The 18,901-nt window shown below is 50.2% G+C and overlaps 2 protein-coding genes across 5 annotated transcripts in view; both read left to right on the top strand.

Annotated features, from left to right (window-relative positions):
• The window catches only part of LOC147163333 (uncharacterized), a 17,619-nt gene extending 14,967 nt beyond the window's left edge, over nucleotides 1–2,652 (top strand). Inside the window, exons 22-23 of one of the 2 annotated variants that reach the window (XM_086092909.1) lie at nucleotides 1,958–2,400; nucleotides 2,492–2,652. In XM_086092909.1, the coding sequence (XP_085949035.1) occupies nucleotides 1,958–2,400; nucleotides 2,492–2,647 (599 nt within the window). In that variant the 3' untranslated portion in view covers nucleotides 2,648–2,652. Of the gene's footprint in view, nucleotides 1–1,957 lie in introns of both variants that reach the window. The other variant, XM_086092908.1, reaches the window with a different exon arrangement.
• znf318 (zinc finger protein 318) overlaps nucleotides 1–18,901 on the top strand; it is a 21,791-nt gene extending 2,890 nt beyond the window's left edge. The window contains exons 1-12 of one of the 3 annotated variants that reach the window (XM_086092911.1): nucleotides 5,285–5,946; nucleotides 6,126–6,229; nucleotides 7,575–7,941; nucleotides 8,778–9,948; nucleotides 10,369–10,457; nucleotides 10,546–10,645; nucleotides 12,413–12,747; nucleotides 14,514–14,678; nucleotides 15,002–15,095; nucleotides 15,353–15,471; nucleotides 15,769–18,432; nucleotides 18,544–18,901. In XM_086092911.1, coding sequence (XP_085949037.1) covers nucleotides 5,683–5,946; nucleotides 6,126–6,229; nucleotides 7,575–7,941; nucleotides 8,778–9,948; nucleotides 10,369–10,457; nucleotides 10,546–10,645; nucleotides 12,413–12,747; nucleotides 14,514–14,678; nucleotides 15,002–15,095; nucleotides 15,353–15,471; nucleotides 15,769–18,402 — 5,442 coding nt within the window. In that variant the 5' untranslated portion in view covers nucleotides 5,285–5,682 and the 3' untranslated portion in view covers nucleotides 18,403–18,432; nucleotides 18,544–18,901. Of the gene's footprint in view, nucleotides 1–3,177; nucleotides 3,306–5,284; nucleotides 5,947–6,125; nucleotides 6,230–7,574; nucleotides 7,942–8,777; nucleotides 9,949–10,368; nucleotides 10,458–10,545; nucleotides 10,646–12,412; nucleotides 12,748–14,513; nucleotides 14,679–15,001; nucleotides 15,096–15,352; nucleotides 15,472–15,768 lie in introns of those variants that run through there. The other 2 variants (XM_086092912.1, XM_086092910.1) reach the window with 2 other exon arrangements.

The raw sequence follows: 18,901 nt of genomic DNA, 5'->3' as shown, positions 1-18,901 counted from the left end.
ATTGTCTGAACCAGTGTTTCCCAACCTTTCTTGAGCCGAGACAGACATTTTACAGTAGGAAAATGACTGTCGGCCATTGATGCTGATGACGAACTTTTGAGTAAAGATTCATGTCGTGCGTTCGTTACCTCTCAATGTGTTAAGTGACATCCATAAAGACTCCGTTTTTAAATCAAAATAATGACTTATGTTAAGTCAAAAAAGGTTGTCTTCATTTATTTTTGAATGAAATAATTAAGCGTCACTGTAAAAAAAATGCACTTGCAATTGTTTAGTCTATCAACTCCCACTTGAAATGATGACAGAGGCGTGTATTGGTTTGTGGATGATGGTGGAAAATCCATATTTGGTCAGTGAGAAAAGTTCAACTCACTACTTTGTAATGTAACCTTTGTTGGAGGTCAAAGGTTGAGTGTAGGTGTTTTGATTTGCAGATTTGCGCCCACTGCAGAAGTGATGTTTTGGGGCAAGACGGATTTCTCTGGGCTCGAGGAGGGTAGGGCAGCTCGGCCGCTGCAGGACTCGTTCCGGAGCCACTCGTTGCTTGGCCCTTCGGGTCGAGCGCTGTGTTTGGGATCATTAGTCAGGTTTCCATCCAATTGTTTAGAATTTTTTAAGCAAATTGACTGTAGATGCACAAAACCGACATGGGACTTATGCCCGTTTCCATCCGTTCTTCTTTTGCCAATATTGAGAGGGGGTGGAAATGTGATCCACTAGTAATTTAAAAGAAGAAGAAGACCAGGAAGCGACTGCGCCGTGCGATGTCATATGACGTTATTTACGGAGTGACGTTGTCCGCGCATCGCGGTCCCAGCGGGATATTCCAATCGAGCACAAATGACATGTAAAGTAGAGTAACTCGATCGGCCACGCATGCAAACGTGTTACCTCCATTGTTTCACAAACTGTAATTCGGACCGTAACCCGAATAATGACTGCATGTAAACGTAGTCGCAGCTCTCTGCACTTCATTCAGCAGATCCCTCCGACGAGTTGCAAGAATTTTGCTCGTCAACATTTGGACCCCACAGGATGAGATGTTGCAGGGAGCCCCAAAGCAGTCCTTTCTTGTTTGTGGGTGACCACCATCATTTACAAATCCAATCTTGAAAAATCCCACAAGGCCATTTCCACGAACCTCCTATTCTGACACAACTCTGTCATCGTTCCAACTTGCACAATCAGCGGCTGACGACAGGACGTCCTCTTTTGACACACCAGAGCGCTTGTTCATTTTATGCTAAGTGGCGTTGGTGGCATCTGTTGAATGTAACCAATAAAGTATCTTCTCATCTAATGGAGTAACTTTTAAGCTATCAGAAATGTAACTGAGTTACTGTAGTTACTTTTTCAAGGTTACTGCGGCAGCCACGGAAGGAAATGTCCCCGCAGATGTTTTCATCCCATTTCAAGTCAACTTCAACTTCATTATCAAGTCAAATAAATGCAAGACACACAGAACAGATGAGAAGTCAGTCCTCACGCACCTGCTGGGCAAATATGCGGCCCAAAAAGTATACAAGTCAAGTAGTGTTTCTTCAGTCCCAAGCTGACTTACTGAGTGTGAAGTCGGGGCCCGTTGTTATTCTGGCAACAGGCGGATGGAAGACTTTTTTTGTTTTTGTTTTCTTTTGCTTGTCACTATACATGACTGGCATAGATGGCTGAATGAAGTGAAATGGAATGATTTCACACCTGTTGATGTCTCATGGCACAGTGGTTGGGAATCACTGGTGCCATTGTTGGAGCGCTTTGCTCATTTGCTGCTAAATGAGTCCAATCGGCAAAGGTAAGTGAGCAATTCTATTCATTTTTCAATCTTTGAGTTGACACACGAGGAGCCGCGCTCGCTAGTTAGCTAACCTTGGATGTCTGCTAAAAGTTGAGTTGGTTTGCCAAGCGGTTGGCTTTGGAGCGTCACCCAGTTTGTTTCAGTTTGCCTTCATGTCCGCAGGAAAGCCCGTCGGCATGGGGGCCCGCAACGTTTGGATTTGCGGCCATTCGCTGGTGCACTGGGCCGAGTCGCGGGCCAAGTCTGCGGAGGTAGGTGCGCAGCTGGGCATGGATCCCCACAAGGTGACCCTCAGGTGGAAGGGGGTCCAGGGCATGATCTGGCCCCAGCTGCTGCCCCTGCTCCACCAGCTCCAAGCCGCCTGGCCCCAACCTCATGTCATTATCATGCACCTGGGCGGCAACGACCTGAACACGGAAACGCCCAGCGACCTGCTAGCGTCCGTCAGAAGGGACGTGACTTCCATGAGGGCCGCCTTCCCGCATTGCGTCCTGGTGTGGTCCCACATCCTCCCTCGCCGAGTCTGGCGCCACTCGGCCGACGCCCACGAAGTGGACCTGGTCCGAAGCACGGTCAACCGGCGTATCCACAACATTGTCTCCGAGGTGGGTGGCGTCTCTCTGACCCACGACAACATCCGCTGCGGGGCCAACACGGGCCTCTACCAACCCGACGGCGTCCATTTGTCGCACAAAGGAATCGACGTGTTCAATGGGAACCTGCGCGACTTGCTGCAGAAATGGGCTGAGGACGTCAGTGCCGCCTTGCAATAACGCCGCCTGTGTCATCATTTTGCCTGAGCTCATTTGCTTGTCTCATCTTTTTTTGTCATTTTTAATAAATCTGCTTTGACCGCTGCTGCCGCTGTTTGTGCTTTTGTTGCGATTGGCGTCTTGTGCTGAGATGACCACGAGGGACGCAAGGCAAAAGCACGGATCATTTTCAAACCGCTTTTGCTGCCTGCAAAAGCGAGTCAGGGGAATCGAGCGCTACACTCTCGGCTTCCGCTATGGCTAATAAACCTTTTTGAAACATTGAGCAAGTTTTCTTTTCTGATGTTTCTGGCAGCGCTGCGTTGAGTCACGAAAAGGGCCCAAATGATTTATCGCCTGATTTGAAAACCCTTCACATCTATTCTTGATTTTCCATGAAACTCTTTGTGAGCTGCATGTTAAGGCTCATTTCAATATGAACGCCGACGGTCCGACGGTCGGGCGGGTTCCACCACGCCCCTTCAGCACATGCGTAAGCAATAAGCCTCCGTGCCGTTGGCAACGCAAGTCATTCCAAAAACAAGTCACCGGAACAGTCCGGAAGCTCTGCAGCCACAGAATATCAAAAGCGTCGACAAAACAGAGCAGATGGCTTTTATTTTCACACAGATGGCGGATGTCGCTGACGAAGTTGCAGTTGGCCCCGCCCGCCGCCATCATTTGCTTGCGGAAGAAACAAGCGTGCGGCGGGCGCGTTGACTGATGTGATGGCTTCACTGGGCTCGTCTTGGCAAACGGTAAGCGAGCGCAAGGTTTTTCCGTCTTTCAAATGAAAGCAGCCTTTTGTTTAGTAGCTCATACAGTTGTTGTAACTTCTCCAGTGACGGCATTTGTTTGAGTAAAGTGCTTTACAGATAGAAACGTGGTTCGAAATGAAGAGCGGCCAAGTGTGGCTTCAAATTGATTTTGGCGGAGGTTGATCACAATTTGGTGTTGCATCGGCGCAATCATGTCGGTCAGATCTGCTCTTAGGGTTGGGCATCAAGTCTCGGACCCGTTGGACCAACGAAGTAGTTACGCACGTTTGTATGAACAAGAAGAAGTTGAACGTTTTTAACCGCCACCCTGTGACAATGAAGAGAGAATGTTGTGAAAACGAAAATCGTTTCCAGCGCCTCCTCGGGATGAGGATCACAGATGAGTCAGTCAGAAAATCTTTATTTGAAAAGCCCACATCAACTGCACTAGTTTCCTTTTGGACATTTTGGCACATCATCAAACTTGGTGCATCCGTTGCGACAAACCACCAAAGATTGGCCGGGCGCCAACAACATCAGGTAGGATTTATTTTTATTTTTATATGTACTGGAGACGTGACTGAGTATTTGTCAAACAACAGCGGCGGCAATATTTTAATATTTTGGATTCATGGACGGTAAGCGTTTTTATCCTGAAGCAGTCGTGGGCACCTTTGGAGAAGTTTGCAGCAGTTGAAGTTAAGGACATGACGCTCGCATACATTTGGTCAATTCTTTTCCATTTTTGACATCAAGTGGTGTGAAGCTCAGTTACATCAAGCGTGAAGACTTCCGGTATTGGAGTTCACATGTGCTGGGAACTGAAGTTGTGACTTTGGCTGGCTCCTACGTCTGCTCTATGCTAAAAGAAGTCAACAAAAAAACTGTCCAAATGCTTAACGAAACACTTCTTAGGTACTGAAACGCCTCAGAGCTTTTGAGGTTACTCGGAGTCTCACATCACATCTGAAGTGACCGTTTGGAACGGAAACATTCGTAAATTGTACATTGTCGCTGGCTGGGCTTTAAAAAAAAATCTTTTAATTACTATCCTGCTAGATAAACTGAACTGTAAAGTTTTCTCACATGACCTGCAACAAATCGTTCCTACGTTGTTCAAATCTGTAACTGTCAAAGAAAGTGGACTAGCACAGTTGTGTGTGTGTGTGTCCACATCAGTCACGTTGTAAACGCACGCGCGCGCGCACGCATACATGATCTGCTGCTAATCTGAACTGGCCTCCCTAATTGCGTTGTTTTTGTCGACTCAGCAGGTTATCCTGGAGCTCGCTGTATTCTAATTTACATTCAATGGTCATTTTAAAAGCACACTATTTCAATACTATGGCAAAGAAAAGTTATGTTCTAAGGTAGGTCTAGTAATTGCTAATTATATTACATGCATGGGTCGCGCCTCACCATACAAGAGGCTAACCTGTTTGACCGCCATCTTTTATGCAACAAATATCCATCAATCCTCTTCCTAACCGAAGGAGACAACTTAAGCGCTGGTAGTAATTGGTGGTAGGCTTGCAAAGTGTGCGTGCGCTTCAAAATGCACGCGCTTCCAATTGAGCTCGGTGTATTCTATTAGTTCGCCGCTAGGTGGCAAACATTTCAACACTATGCTTGTGTCCAAATTCACAAGGCTGGGTCAGAAGGCTGAATTTGTCGGCTCCATGACGTCATTCCCGGCGGGACTCGACAGCACGCATTACATACGAATGAATGGATTGTAAATGCTGCTTGTGGGTAGCACATTGACCGACAGTCCATGTGAATGTGTCCGTGCCTGATGTCCAGTCGCGCCGGCAGTGACGTCATGCAGCCGACAAATTCGGCCTTCGGAGGACCCAGCCTTGTGAATTTGGACATAGGAACCGTCTCTTTAAATAAACACTTTTAGAAGATAATTTAAAGGCTCATTTTGCGTTTGTCAATTTCCATTTTTTTAAGCGAGAAAAGGGAGATGGCTCGTTTCCGTTCAATGGAGACGTCAACATTGCTGCCTAGTGGACGTTAGAGGGATGCCAGCAACTTGTAATCTATTTGTTACTTGAATAATGAGAAGTAATACATTCAGAGTTGGGAGTAGTTCCGTTCCATTGAGCTGCCATTTCTAAACGGAGGCGCGCCCGCCCTGCTCCGCTAGGTAGCGCTCATGCCCGTGAATGCTGGTGGTTAACCGCTAATGAAACGGACGAAGAAGAAGGAGCGTCGCACGCATCCTCCAAACGAACCTTTAGCTTGAGCTGTAGCTTTAGCTTCCGGCTGTGTTGTTATTGTGGGCTCCAGTTTCAGCGTAACGCCGCGGGCAAGAACCGGCACCGTTTGTTGCTTTCGGTTCGACCGTTCCGTTGTTGACTCCAGACGCAACATGTTCCGCGGTCGGCCTCCGCCGCGGGGCCATTACCGGCCGCCTTTCGACAGCCGCGGCCCGCCGCCGTCGAGGCCGTACCCGCAACCGTGGGACGACGACCGGAACCGGGGCAGATCCCCGTACCACTCGGGCTACCACCACCGCGGGCACCCCGCGGACTACCATCGCTCTCCGCCGCACCGCAGCTACTACCCTCCCGCCTCGGCAGGACACAGAGGCGGCCAGCACCGCTCCAATGCTCCGCACGCTCCGCTCAGAGAGGTCCGAGCATCCAAACACTCACACGCGCGACTTTCCGCCCTTTTGTCCTCATGTGCTGCCTGATTGGGGGGACTGGGGCGTCAAAGGAAGCTTTGAGATTCTTTCAAAGATCCATTCAGTCACAAGCTAGCTTGGCGTACATGTTAGCAACGGTTGTTTATTTATTTGTTTGCTTGCAGAGATCGCCATCGTCTCCTCGCCATCGTCTTCCGGTCGACCATAAACTCGTCATCACGGTGGGCAACGAGCTGACCGGCTCCGCAGCCCCGCGGCAGCACGACAGGTGCGAGCTTGTTCTAACCCGGACCCTCACTGCAGCACGTTTCTCAGATATTGCGCTTCCACTTGTGCACTGCCAGAGAGAGAGAGATCAAAAAAAATCTCTGTTGTGAGTAAGGATCGAGCACAATCGTTCACTTGTTCCCAAAAAGACACATTTTCCCTAACATGTCAAAGGGTCAATGTGTGTGCTGGGAGCCGCCGCTACAACCTGAGTAGGACGCAGCAAGAGTTTTGGAAATCTGACGATGGACTTTTTGTGCATCTTTGGCACCTGTCGAAAAAGAAACAAAAACAGCCGCAAATGAGAGTAGACGTGTAGCTTGAACTTTGTCAACATATTTCCTGGACCTATTCATTTCGTCTTCTGCCCAGAGAAGACATTCACTGATTGCTTTATAAAGCATCAATAAGCTCATCGGCGCCAAAAGTTCAAGGGCTTCCCCAAATTGACGTGCCATTCACATGGCGTCACTTACCCTAAAAAGTTCACTTCAATAATAGGGAAGCACGAGAAGGTTGCGTGCTTCTGTTTGTGTGTCGCGTAGATGTCGAGTGTGCGCCCACAGCGGGGTCCAGTAAAAGAGTCCCGTAAACCGAGAAACAGTTTGCAAGTGTGTCGGACCGTAGAGGTTTGTGCGGGGAACGATGCATGCTACGGTGCTAATGCTCTCAGCTGGGCTCCGCGGCGTCAAAGGAGCGCATGCGCACGTCAGCTCCACACGTCAGCTCAGGACCGGCTGTCATGGCGTGTCGAATGCGCTCCGTCACACACAAAAATAGTACAATACAAATGCAATCGGAGCACACAGTGAACAGATGTGTGACCATTAACTTCTCGACAGATTGGCTGTTGTCAGCGCAAGATAAGTCTTAAAAAAAAGAGTCTAAAATTAGCAGCAGTGCTACTGTATACCCCGGTGAAATGTGGAGATGGTAAAACGCTGTCAAAACTTGAATACCGCCCAAGCCGACGACACACGATACATATTTGTCCAGTTATAAAAATGTATGTTTATTCATTTTTGTTTACATACACAGATGTTAGTGTATTAGAGGCGTCTTTTGTTGTTAATCCAGTTTTGTAGATATGGGAAGCAGTTTTTTTTCTCTCTCGAATGTTGGTCCAGTAGTTCTTGTGCGTCCCTACGAAGCAGCACAAATGGAACATAATTGGCGAGAGACCGAGTAGAATAGCTCAACTTTCATCATCCATCAATGGTTCCATTTTCAAGGCATTTCAAGGCTCATTCTGTGTTTTTGAGGAAATTCCACAAAGATGGCAGACACTTGTCGTGTTGCTACTGCGGGAATGTGCCGTGTCAATGTGGGTCTGCGTGTCGCCGCAGAGAGCGAAGTCCCGACCGCAGTCGCGGCCGCAGCAAGAGTCGAGCGAGGAGCAAGAGTCGCCATCGCAGCCGTGGTCGCAGTAAATCCGGGTCCAGGTCCAGGTCCAGGTCCAGATCCAGGTCCAGGTCCAGAGGACGGAGTCGAGGGCGGACATCCAGCAGAGCGCCGAGTCGCAGCAGGAGGCGCAGTCGCAGCAGCTCCAGCAGCTCCAGCTCCGGCAGCAGCGAGCGGCGGCGGTGGCGCACGGAACCCTTCAGCGAACTGGACGTGGCTCGTCGCAGGAAGGAGCTGGAAGACTTGTTGTGTCTGCCCACAAAGTCCATCCTGAAGAAGCGCTCGGATTACGACCTCTCTCCCTCAGCCAGGGTGCGTTTGTTCACCCTCCTTCCGGTGGCCGTCACTCTCGCACACGCAAACACATTCAAGCAGTTCTAGTACCACAACACAAGGCGACTTTTAGTAAAAGTCTTTAACTCTCTGACATCAAATGTACGTCATCATCAAAAAGTTCATTGAAACGTACAAAAGATTGCTCACGATAATCTTCAGAGAAAAAGCTGATTCCATGGCATGATTATTATTATTATTCTTTTTTTTTTGCCAACGTTAAAAAAACGCAACCTAAAAGGACCAATTGGAAAGCAAACGAAGGTAAGAATTGAAAATGCTGTGAAATATTGTGCTTATAAAATAATCCTCATCAATCTAAATAAGAAGAAGAATCTAATATATAAATAAATAATAATAAATATTTGATCTAATATATCAAAATATAATGAATCTTTTGTTCCAACATTTGACCAAAGTATGACTTTGAGACAGTGCAAGTGAAATTCAAGCATCCATTTGGGAGAAAAAAAGAAAACCCGTCACGTGCAAAACCAACAAATGGTAAAGATGAAAATGTTGTCAACATTCTGTCAAGCAATTCAATGCTGACAGAAGTGCAGTCAAAAGTTGACATTCGAAACACAGCCGCAAACTTGCAATCTTTGTAAGCCAGATGAAACCACATCTTCATCTTCATCATCCTCACGATCTCAACGAGTCCGTTTGCATGCAGTCAAAAAGCCAAATAATTTGGGAAAGGCCAAAAGCTTTTTCACAAGGAATTCGGTCTTGCTGTCGCCGGTTTTAGTCGAGCCGCGCGTGGCCCGGCCGGCGTTTGAGGTGACGTTTGTGCGTGGCTTTGTGTTGTTCAGAGTTTGGACTCGGGCCTGTCTCAGGTGGCCGAGGAGCTGCTGCGGGCCGTCAGAGGGATGGAGCCGGCCGCCATGGCGTCGGTGCTGAGCGAGCTGCGGTCCGACCCGCAGATGTCGCAGCGGGCCGATCTCAACGCCGAACTCAAGGAGATCCTGAATTTGCTGGAGCCGATGGCGGCGGCGGCGGCGGCCCAAGGAGCAAAGCGTCCGCCGGACGATATTGACGACGAGGAGAAGTTCCTGTATGGGGACTCTGAGGAACCCGAGATGAGGGTTCCGTCCCAGCCCCTCCAAACCCAAACGCTTGATCTGTACGGGGACATAACGGAGGACCTTCTCTATGCAGATCTGCCCACCGCCCCCCTCCCTCCGGTTGTTTCACCTCCCACCACTAGCGAGGCCTGCACGGACCGCCCCCCCTCAGTTTCGCACACCGAGGCGCAGGCGTCCACTCCCGGACCGCCGGCGCCGCAAGAGGAGAATGATCAGCAGGCGCTGGAAGACTACCAGAAGCTCCAGAATCTGTTGAAGACCATTGGCTTGGATCTGGGCGTGACCGACATCAGCAAATTGGCCGCCAGGACCAAGGAGCGCCTGCATGGAAATAAGCCCCCGAAAGCCCCCAAGACACCCAAGCGGCGCCCGCGCTACTCGTCGGGCAGCTCGGACGGCGGCCGCAGCAGGCGCAGCCGCAGCTCCGACGACGACGACCAACGGACCCATGGCCACGATGCGGCTGGCAGACGAGCTGACAGCTGGAGCCAAGACGGTGGCCGCGTTGTCAGCGTATCTCCCGCCGAGGTGCCGCAGCAAACGGCGCCGCTCGACATCGCCGCCCCTCCGCCGGCGGCGCCCGCCCCCACCTCCTTTCCCCCCTCGCATGCACACGGCATGATGGCGCCCAGCTACCCACCGCCAGCCTACGGCCAGTATGGGAACTTCCTGCCCTACGCGCACCCGCAGTGGCCGCCACCCATGTACCCTCCCCCTAGCATGCCGCTGCCCCCGCAGACGCCCGGCGCCAACAACTTCCCGCCTGTTTTGCCGTACAACCAACACGGCCCCCAGCCGTCGCCGCTGCCGCCGTCGCCGCTGCCGCCATCGCCGCTGCCGTCATCGCCGCTGCTGCCGTCATCGCCGCTGCTGCCGTCGCCGGAGACTCAGGTCAAAGGTCAGTCGGTTTCTGTTTCTCGCCATCCATTGGATTGGGACAAAGGCAAAGAGCAAAGGTCATGAGAAAGGTCACAGTCACTTGCTTTTCATTCTGCAAACAGATTTTTGTCACGTACTTGTGACTGTCAACCCAAACAAACGTATGATCGCATCACTCAACAAATGATGCCAGCAAAAATAGTTGAAGAACAAATATTCTTCCATTTATTGTGAAAGAGGGATTAGGTAAGAAAAAATGCATGCAACATTTTTCAAAGGAAAGACAATTTTGCTCTTTCAGCATGAAGTCATGCACACAATTTGCTTTGGCGAGCTGCGACGATGGCCCCGTGAAACGAGGACTTGGATTATTGTAGGGGGAAGCGGGATTTCATCCGGGGCCAAGCTTGGCCCCTGGTGACCTTGGCTTGTTGTTCAGGTGCCGTCAAGTCTTCTTGGGTCGCCGGGACGGGACGAGCCTCCAGTCCGGTGTCGGAGCAGGAGAACAACGAAAGCCAGAAGCAGAAGGTCGGTGGTGGTTCGTCCTCTAGTGGTGGCAAGAGCCTTGCTGGTGACCTTAACCTGGTGACCTTTAACCTGGTGACGACGTGTTCAGGTTCTGGAGGAGCGGGAGAACCTCAGGCAGGAGCGAGAGCAGCGCATGAAGAAGAAGGAGTACCTCATGAAGGAACTGGAGCGGCTCCGGAAGCAACAAGGTAGTGCACGCATGGCAGCAGTAGAAGCACAAAGACTTTGGAGAACTCAGGGACCCGACACACTCGCACCCATCAACGGGAACGCGCAATTAAGGGGCACAAGGGTGAAAGTGCGAGTATTGGGACGCGCTCTATTTGTCGCAACAGTAACCGGAAACAGCGTAGGCGTGTGACTTATGGAAGTCCGTGGCATCGCCCCAATTCTATCAATGTCTACTTAGGAAAGGTGGCTGGATTGCACCTTTAGCAAAGGGGGTGCACCGGAATACATTTTTGGGGCCAAAACCGAAAATGAGAAATGCTTGGCCGAAAACCGAAAATGATGCCAATTTTTTATTATCATTGCATTTATTATAATTAATTAAAATGCTCATATTGTAAAATATATAAATATATCAATTGAAACGCGTCCACACCACAGACATCAGCGACATGTTGGCGAACGGTACATGAAACACCAAACGCGGGGCGAGCAACGCAGCATCTTCTGGCGGTGCAATTGCACTTTATAGTCCATGTACAGTACTTGGCACCGGCGGGCACCGGCGGGCACGCATCCGTGCCCGCCGGTGCAGATGACGCATTTGTAGGCTATTTGTTGCGGGACACGGTGCGGCGCACTTAATATCGGCACATTCACCAACGTTTGAAAATGAATCCATTTCTCCGCACCGGCCAATCGGCTTTGGGAACGGACTGCAAAGTCACACACGCCGTCCTGTACAGATCTGTATTCACCTGGAGTTAGTGGAAATGTTTACTTGTTTAAAACTGTGGATAGCAATTATTAATAGACATTTGGAATTTCACACGCAAGAAATAAGGTTAAAAAAACATGAATACAAATAGTAATAAAACGTCTTCTTTTTTGGCTCGCCAATGAAACCAAACCAAGAAATACACGTTCAAAGCAAAAGGGACAGAAATGAAATTGTAAACTCCTTTCCTTTTATATATTTGACAATTGCAAAATCAACGGAAAACACCGCCATAGTTTGTTGAAATAAACAATTATTATCTGTATTGTTGTTTTTTCATGTCCGCACTCACGAACCCGTCTGCTCGTCCCCTTCATCACTTGCCGATGCAATGTCGAGGCCAAGCATAAAGGAACCAATTGTTTCTGGAAAGGCCGCTCGGCCCGCTTCAAAAGCAAATCCAATTTGTTTATTTGCTGTAACGTTCGTGAGCAACATCGCTCTTGGGCGGCGGAAGTCCATTCAAAATGGCGCACCGAGAGACGGTAGTTTGTTTCCTTCGGCACGAAACTCACACCGTCATTAAAAATGGCAGCAGCTGACGCCACAGGAAGTATTTCTTGCAAAAGTGTCCAGCGAGGAGTCCGCTTTCCACGCTTTCGTTTCTTCTCTTATCACATCCAATCTTTTGTACTACTTCAAGTGCAATGTTGTTGTAGAACAGGAGTCCAATTCAATTTTGTTAAAAGATGCTTGTGTCAGAATTAGAACCGATTTAAAAAAGAAAAAAGGCTGGATCTGGTGTAGAGCGGACATTCGGAACTTGTCTAGAATTTCTCATTCTGCAATGGGGTCATCCATCCTAAAGATACTCGCCGGCGGCAGCCCCGCCCCGTCCACGCTGACGGAGGCGGCATGCCTGACCCGGGCTGACTCGGCCTGACCCGGGCTGACTCGGCCTGACCCGGGCTGACTCGGCCCGACCCGGGCTGACTCGGCCTGACCCGGGCTGACTCGGCCTGACCCGGGCTGACTCGGCCGCGCCGGCCTTGTTTTTGTGTGCCATCAGGCCAGCTGCTGAGGAAGAAACGGCGCGAGAAAGACGGTCACAAAGACCCGCTCCTGCAGGAGATCAGCCTCCTGCAGGAGGACATCATGACGCAGATCTCCAACCTGCGCAAGGAACACGAGGCGGCCGAGAAGAACCGCAGCGAGATCGACAAGGTGGCGCTCATCCTGGGGCTCGGACCCTTCGACCGCCCCCGCCTTACCTCCTGTGCGCCGCAGGAAGACCAGGCCACCGCCAGGCCCGGCAAAAGTAGGTCGTCTGCCGAGCGCAGCCTGGAGTGCCAAAAAGATGGCGGCGGCGGCGGCGACGGCGACGACGACGACGTGACCCTCAAGGTACAAACAAAGCAACAAAAAATGATTGCACACAAGTCAAGTTGAAAAACGACTGTAGCTGCATATCAAATTTCACATCAAATCAAGAGACACTTAATAAACGCAAAACACTCAAACCAGGCAGAGAGAGAAAAAAGAGTTAGCCAAACGTTTAGCGGGAGGTCGTTCCCGGTAACGGGAGAACTCCGCCAGATTCCCTCTGAGCCTCCGCCAATGGCGTCTGGCCCGCTGACCCCGGGTTGGGACTTCCTGAAATCAGGAGGCCTCGTCTGAATGGAGGGTCAGCAGAACAAATGAGTACATTTGCCAGCAAACAAAAAAGTCTGCAAGTTTGCCAATGTCGGACCAGCAACAGTCACGGGTAGACTGCGTGGTTTTTGTTGTTAGTTCAGATAAAAGCATCTTCTTGGGTAAGAATGTGTTTCGGTCCAAATACATCCTGAAGTGTCCAACTGCTGCTCAGGTAAGGCAAGAGCTGTCAACAAACGAGCCGACGTCCTCTCCGTCGGCGTTAGCACGCCACTGTTGCCGTAGTGTTTGAACGTGGTATTGTCTAGTGATGCACCGAATATTCGGCCACTGAAAATTTGGGGCCGGCATTCGGCAGAAATGAACTGAAAGCCCAAAGAAAACGGCCGAAATAGGTTGCGGTGACGCAAGCAAAAAAACGCTGCAAGCAAGCGTCTGTTTGAATTCAACAGCGAACGCGGCGGCGAGTGTCCGCCTTTTCTTCTCGCTGGCTTTTCACCGGTCGGTCGCAGCAGCGGAGAGGAGAGAGGCGGTGCTTGGTGGTGTACAACATTTAAAAGGGTCGGAAAAAAAACAGAACTGCCGTGTACTGCAGTACAGGTGAGCCGCTCCTTCTCCCGCAGCGCCTTCCCTTTTTTTTTGGTTCCTCAATTTGAGGCCCTCCAACGCTTCCACTTTTTCACCGGCATCTTGGTGGCCGTGCTAAATACTTTAGCTAATGCTAGCACTATTGCTATCAACAGTTTTAAACACGGAAATACTTCCCGCTACCTCCGGGTGGCGGCAGACCTGTACAGGACGCTGTGCGACTTTGCAGTCCGTTCCCGAGGCCGATGAGCTGGTGCCAACAAATGTATTGATTTCTTTTTAAACGTTGGTGAATAAGTGAATGTGCCGATTTTAAGCGCGCCGCGCCTTGTCCCGCCGCGCGCATCCGTCCCCGCCTTGTCCCGCCGCACGCATCCGTCCCCGCCTTGTCCCGCCGCACGCATCCGTCCCCGCCTACGCGAACTTCATTGACTATAAGGTGCAATCGCAGCGCCGGAAAATGCTCAAGCCTCGTTTGGTGTTTCATGTAACATTAGCCAACATGTCTGCGGACACATTTCAATTTCAATTGTGCTTGGGTAAATGCCAGTGCTAAGGAAATATTTTATAATAATATTATCATTTTAATTAGTTATAATAAATGCAATGATAGTAAGAATTGGCATCATTTCTTTCCCGGCGTTTCGGTTCTCGGCCAAGCGTTTTTCATTTTCGCTTTCGGCCAAGCATTTCCATTTCGGTGCATCCCTAGTATCGTCCCGTCTCGTAGTGCCGCTGCCAGTCAGCGTTCTTCCGATGGTTTTGAACTGTGCCACTTCACTGTTATGTTGAATGAGGACACCTAGTATTTGTTTCATTTTGGAAAAAGAAGAAAAACGTTTGCGCAGGTAAGCAAATGAATTTTTGAGTCAAACTTATTGCGCTCTCATCGATGCTCACATTAACTCGACTCAATCTTTATTTCTTAGCGGAGCATCTCAGAACCCAAGCCGCCGGCACTCGTCCCCTCGACTCCGCCCCCTGAGCCCTTTGAGTACTACGACGCTGGAAACCATTGGTGCCAAGACTGTAACCTCACCTCGGGCTCCATGTTTGATTTTTTTAATCACTTGCACAGCAAAACCCACCGGAAGGTTTGTCATGGTTTGGTTTTCTTTCTTCTCCTCTTGATACTTTGCCGACTAAAGCTCGGTCAGGAAAGCTAGCGTCTTTGGCGATGTGGAAATGTCGTCCGCTCGGCCGGTCCCTTGTCATGACTCTGTAAACTCGGTCAGATGGTGGTTAATAGCTCAGATGTCGTTCATTCGCTTCAATTGTCAGGATGTTGCTAATGCTCAATTTCATTTTCCAGTTTGCTAGCAGCGACGGCACTTTGCGTCTTTCTGTCTCGTAAACAAACGTGTTTGTTTTGCCAGTTATGACGCGTTTGCTGATGTTGTCTCCCGGTCCCTACCAGACTCTGGACCCCTACGAGCGTCCGTGGGCCTCGCTGCCGACCCAAACGGCGAAGAAAGCGGAGACGGAAGAGAAGCAAATGAAACCGGCCAAAGGTAGTGCAAGTCTGTCCTTTTGTCTTCTGGGGATTGGTCACTTGCCTGTTGGAGCCATCTTGTGCTTCCAGGTTAGCCCAGTCCGCATCTAAGCGTACTGACCGTGAGGAGACTGGAACCTTGCGTTCATTCTCTACTTTCTTGGTGAAAGGTCTTTGTCTGTAAAATGAACCTAAATACTGCCGGCAGGTTGAAAGCTGCCATGAACGCCAGCGAGTGCCTTTTTGCGGATTTAAAAAGTGTGGCGTGTCTTGCAGGTTCAGAGTTCTTACTTCCTGTGCGAGGATTTTTCTGTCTGCTGTGCGAAAAGTTCTTTGGAGACGCAATCTGTGCAGAAGAGCATGTGACCACTCACTGCCACAATGACAACTACAAGGTATTGATTGAACACCCGTCGCCTCCTGTGGCAACTTGCGGTAATGGCGGGGATTAGCCAGGGAATGAATTGCTTAAAACATAGAAGCGCCTTGCCACGTGCGTCGCCCTCTGCCACCACACGGTCTAAAGCGGCAGATTCCACTTTTGATAGTCGACTTTCGTCTTTCTCTTTGTCATAATTCCTGTCCGTGCAGCGCGCACGAACTGTGCATTGAATTCATCACAGCATTGCACAGACTCAGTGAGCGCTCGTAGACGTATAAACCATTTCTCTCTCCCTCTCTGTCTTGTCCAGAAAAAAATGTACAAGAATCCAATGTACGAGCAGAGAAGGAATCTGGACCGCCAAGCCGGGCTGGCCTCCAACCTGACGGGGAAAAAGCGTAAACATGAAGAAGACAAGGGTGACAAAACCAAAGGCAAAAAGGAGAGAAAAGGTGAAAAGGAGTTTGGCACAGAGGATACCTCGTCAAAAGTTGTTAAGGAGGAAGAGAGACCAAAAGTGTTGAAGACAGAAGAGGAGCTTAAAAACACAAAGACGCCGCCTTGTTATGTCAGGAAAGAAGAGGATGACGACAAGTTGAAATCCAAGAAGAAGAGCGACAAGTACCATTGGAGCGTAGAGCAAGAGGAGCGGCCAAATTGGAGGAGAGACGAGGAAGAGCGACACAAACCCAGCCAAGAAGGACGTCATTATCGCCGTCACAGACAGGAAGAGGATCCGTACGAGCGCCGGCCGCGGTATGACGACCGGCACAAATTAGACAAACATGAGCGCGAACGAGAAGACAAAGAGAAAAGCAAAGAGAAGAACACGCAAGGTGTCTTGAAGCAATTGGAAGGTGTGGTCAAGCCCTACGACCTGCCCAAAATCATCTGTGGGCCAAGTCCGGCCATGAGAGCCAAACTTCTCAAACAGAACCCGGACGCCGCAAAACTGGCACCGGCCTTCGGGAAGTTCACCTGGAAGAAGCGGGAGAATCAGCTGGCGAAAGATGCCCAGAAAGCGGCGGCCGAGTTCATCAAGGATGACGAGCGAGCTGCCAAAGAGACAAATGTTCCCCTGAACGACTCCTTTGCAAAGTCCATGGCCTTCGCCAAAGAGATTGCTCAGAAGTTAGTAGGTACGAGCAGCTCACCTGCGCCGTGGGTGTCCGCCAACCGTTCACAGATGCAGACCAACTTTGCGGTCCCTGCCGAAGCGCTGAGCAGAAAGTACAGCGTGGGGACACCTGCAGCTCTCGACGCCGTCCCTTTCGTGCCCCCTCAGGGCTCAGGTAGACTACCGTCACCTACAGAAGACGGACCCATTTTTCCTCCTCTCAAGAGACTGCCAGAAACGAAGCAGGATCCCCCGAACCCCATGAACAGTCCTGGCCAACCCGTGTCTCAATCTGTTCAACATCTGTCTGCATTGTCCGCATTACCAGTGTCAAGACCTTCCCTTGCATTTGTAAGAACAGCTCCACCTAGATTTGATCCTGCTCCATCGGGCCCCAGATCATCTTTACCTGTGCCCAGTCCGACCCTGGAAGTTGTTAGACCAGCCCCACCTGTGTCAAGTCCTACTGTGACCGTACTTAGACCAGCTCCACTTACGTTCCATTCTACCCCTTCGGGCGCCACATCGTCTTTATCTGTGTCAAGTCCTACCTCGTCAATTATGCAAGCAACTCCACCTGTGTTTACATCGGCGTCGAGTCCCGCCCCACCGCCGTCAAGACCCGAGGACAACCCGGCTGCGCCACCGCCGTCCAGGCTTGAGGTTAACCCGACCGCTCCACCGCCATTGAGGCTCGAGGTTAACCCGGCTCCCGAAGTATCACGACCTGTCCAGTCAGTCGATGAAATAGAAATGGTGGACATGGAGCCGGATGTGGCCGCTCCCGGTGTTCCAGAGAGTGAGCAGACTCACACGGTGTTTGTTAAACCTCCGCCACTCTTCAGCATGGTGGATGGAGGTCAGAGGTCTGACAAACCAAAAAGTAACCTGGCTGCGGCTAAAGCCCAGGATTTATTTGGTATCTTCTACAGCACTAAGGACAAGACAGGACCCTTGCCTATAACAAAGTCAAGTACAGCAGACATAAGTGAGACCCTCAAAGGACTAGGTGTAAGTCAACCAGTACCAGTAGCAGCCCCTGCAGCCCATTCTTTAAATGCATCTTCGCAGCCACATCCTGCCCTAACGCAAAACTCCTACAGTCCCCCACCACAGCCCGAATCAGAGCTCCAGATTGAATCGGTTTGGTCTTTACAGAGCATCCCAGAGGGAGCGCCCGAGGGAGCTCTGGTCAACAGTTCTGTCGACATTCTACATGAAGAGCAAACTCGGCAGGAGGTCAAAGCTTGTGAACCCAAACCAGATGATGAAAACCCTCTCAGGGGCTTTCCAGAACCACTCCAAGAAACGCCTGCATCGACCAAACCCGAATCCACTCCTGGTCGTAAACCACGAGGAAAAACTGCTAAAAAGAGAACTCCTCCCTCGTCCTATGTCCCCGTCCGCCAAACCCGATCCCAAACCAGATCTCAGACCAGGCTGTATCATCTCGAGCCAACTCAAGAAGATGCTGAGCACAAGCCCTCAGAGTCTACAGGAGATGCTCACTGGAGTCTCTCAGAGTCCGCAGGGGATGCTGACCACATGCTCTCAGAGTCCGCAGGGGATGCTGAGCACAAGGTCTCAGAGTCCGCAGGAGATGCTCACTGGAATCTCTCAGAGTCCGCAGGAGTTGCTGAGCACATGGCCTCCGAGTCTGCAGGAGGCGCAGACCAGAAGCTTTCAGAGTTCCCAGAAAATGTTGACCAGAAGCGCTCAGAGTCGGCAGATGGCTGCTCTGGGACTCCTCAAGATGACGGGACGTCAACATTAACCATTGACAATCTCCACTCTCCCGGACTTGTCGCTGATTTGAACCTCGAGTAGGAGATGAGGCGAGGGAGTCTTTGTTGGAAGGTTTTACATCTTGCCAATGTATCAATACCAGATTTTGGTTTGTTCTTGAACATTCTGTGATCCGTGATTCCAATAAAGACTTGCATAACATGTTTTTTTTTTGTTATACAGGGAATGGTCCAGTACCTACAGAGGCCGAAATCAGTTTCCTCCATGTAAAAAGAAAAATTACACATACGTTTGTCATTCCAAGATTACAAAGGCTTGTTTTTCTCATTAATTTTCCTGGCTGAACATTAGGAAGGTAACGTACGCCTGATTTTTGTTTTTCTATTAAACCCGAGTGAGTCCCTTGCTCGTGCTGCTGGTTAGATTTGACTGGACTCGATTGGTCCTGGCGCTTTTCCTCTTTGGAGACGGGCAAGCAATGGACTCGCGCTGGCACACTTGGTCACGTACAACTATGTTAATTTGTCTCCCTCTGCTTGTCTTGTGCAACTTGTTTTAATAAAAGTTTATTTGGAACAAA

Source organism: Leptonotus elevatus, chromosome 13 (genome assembly GCF_054856555.1).
Source record: "Leptonotus elevatus isolate MCC_2025b chromosome 13, RoL_Lele_1.0, whole genome shotgun sequence".
Lineage (NCBI taxonomy): Eukaryota > Metazoa > Chordata > Actinopteri > Syngnathiformes > Syngnathidae > Leptonotus > Leptonotus elevatus.
The sequence above is the reverse complement of the archived record's forward strand: the minus strand, read 5'-3'. Positions and strand labels throughout refer to the sequence as shown.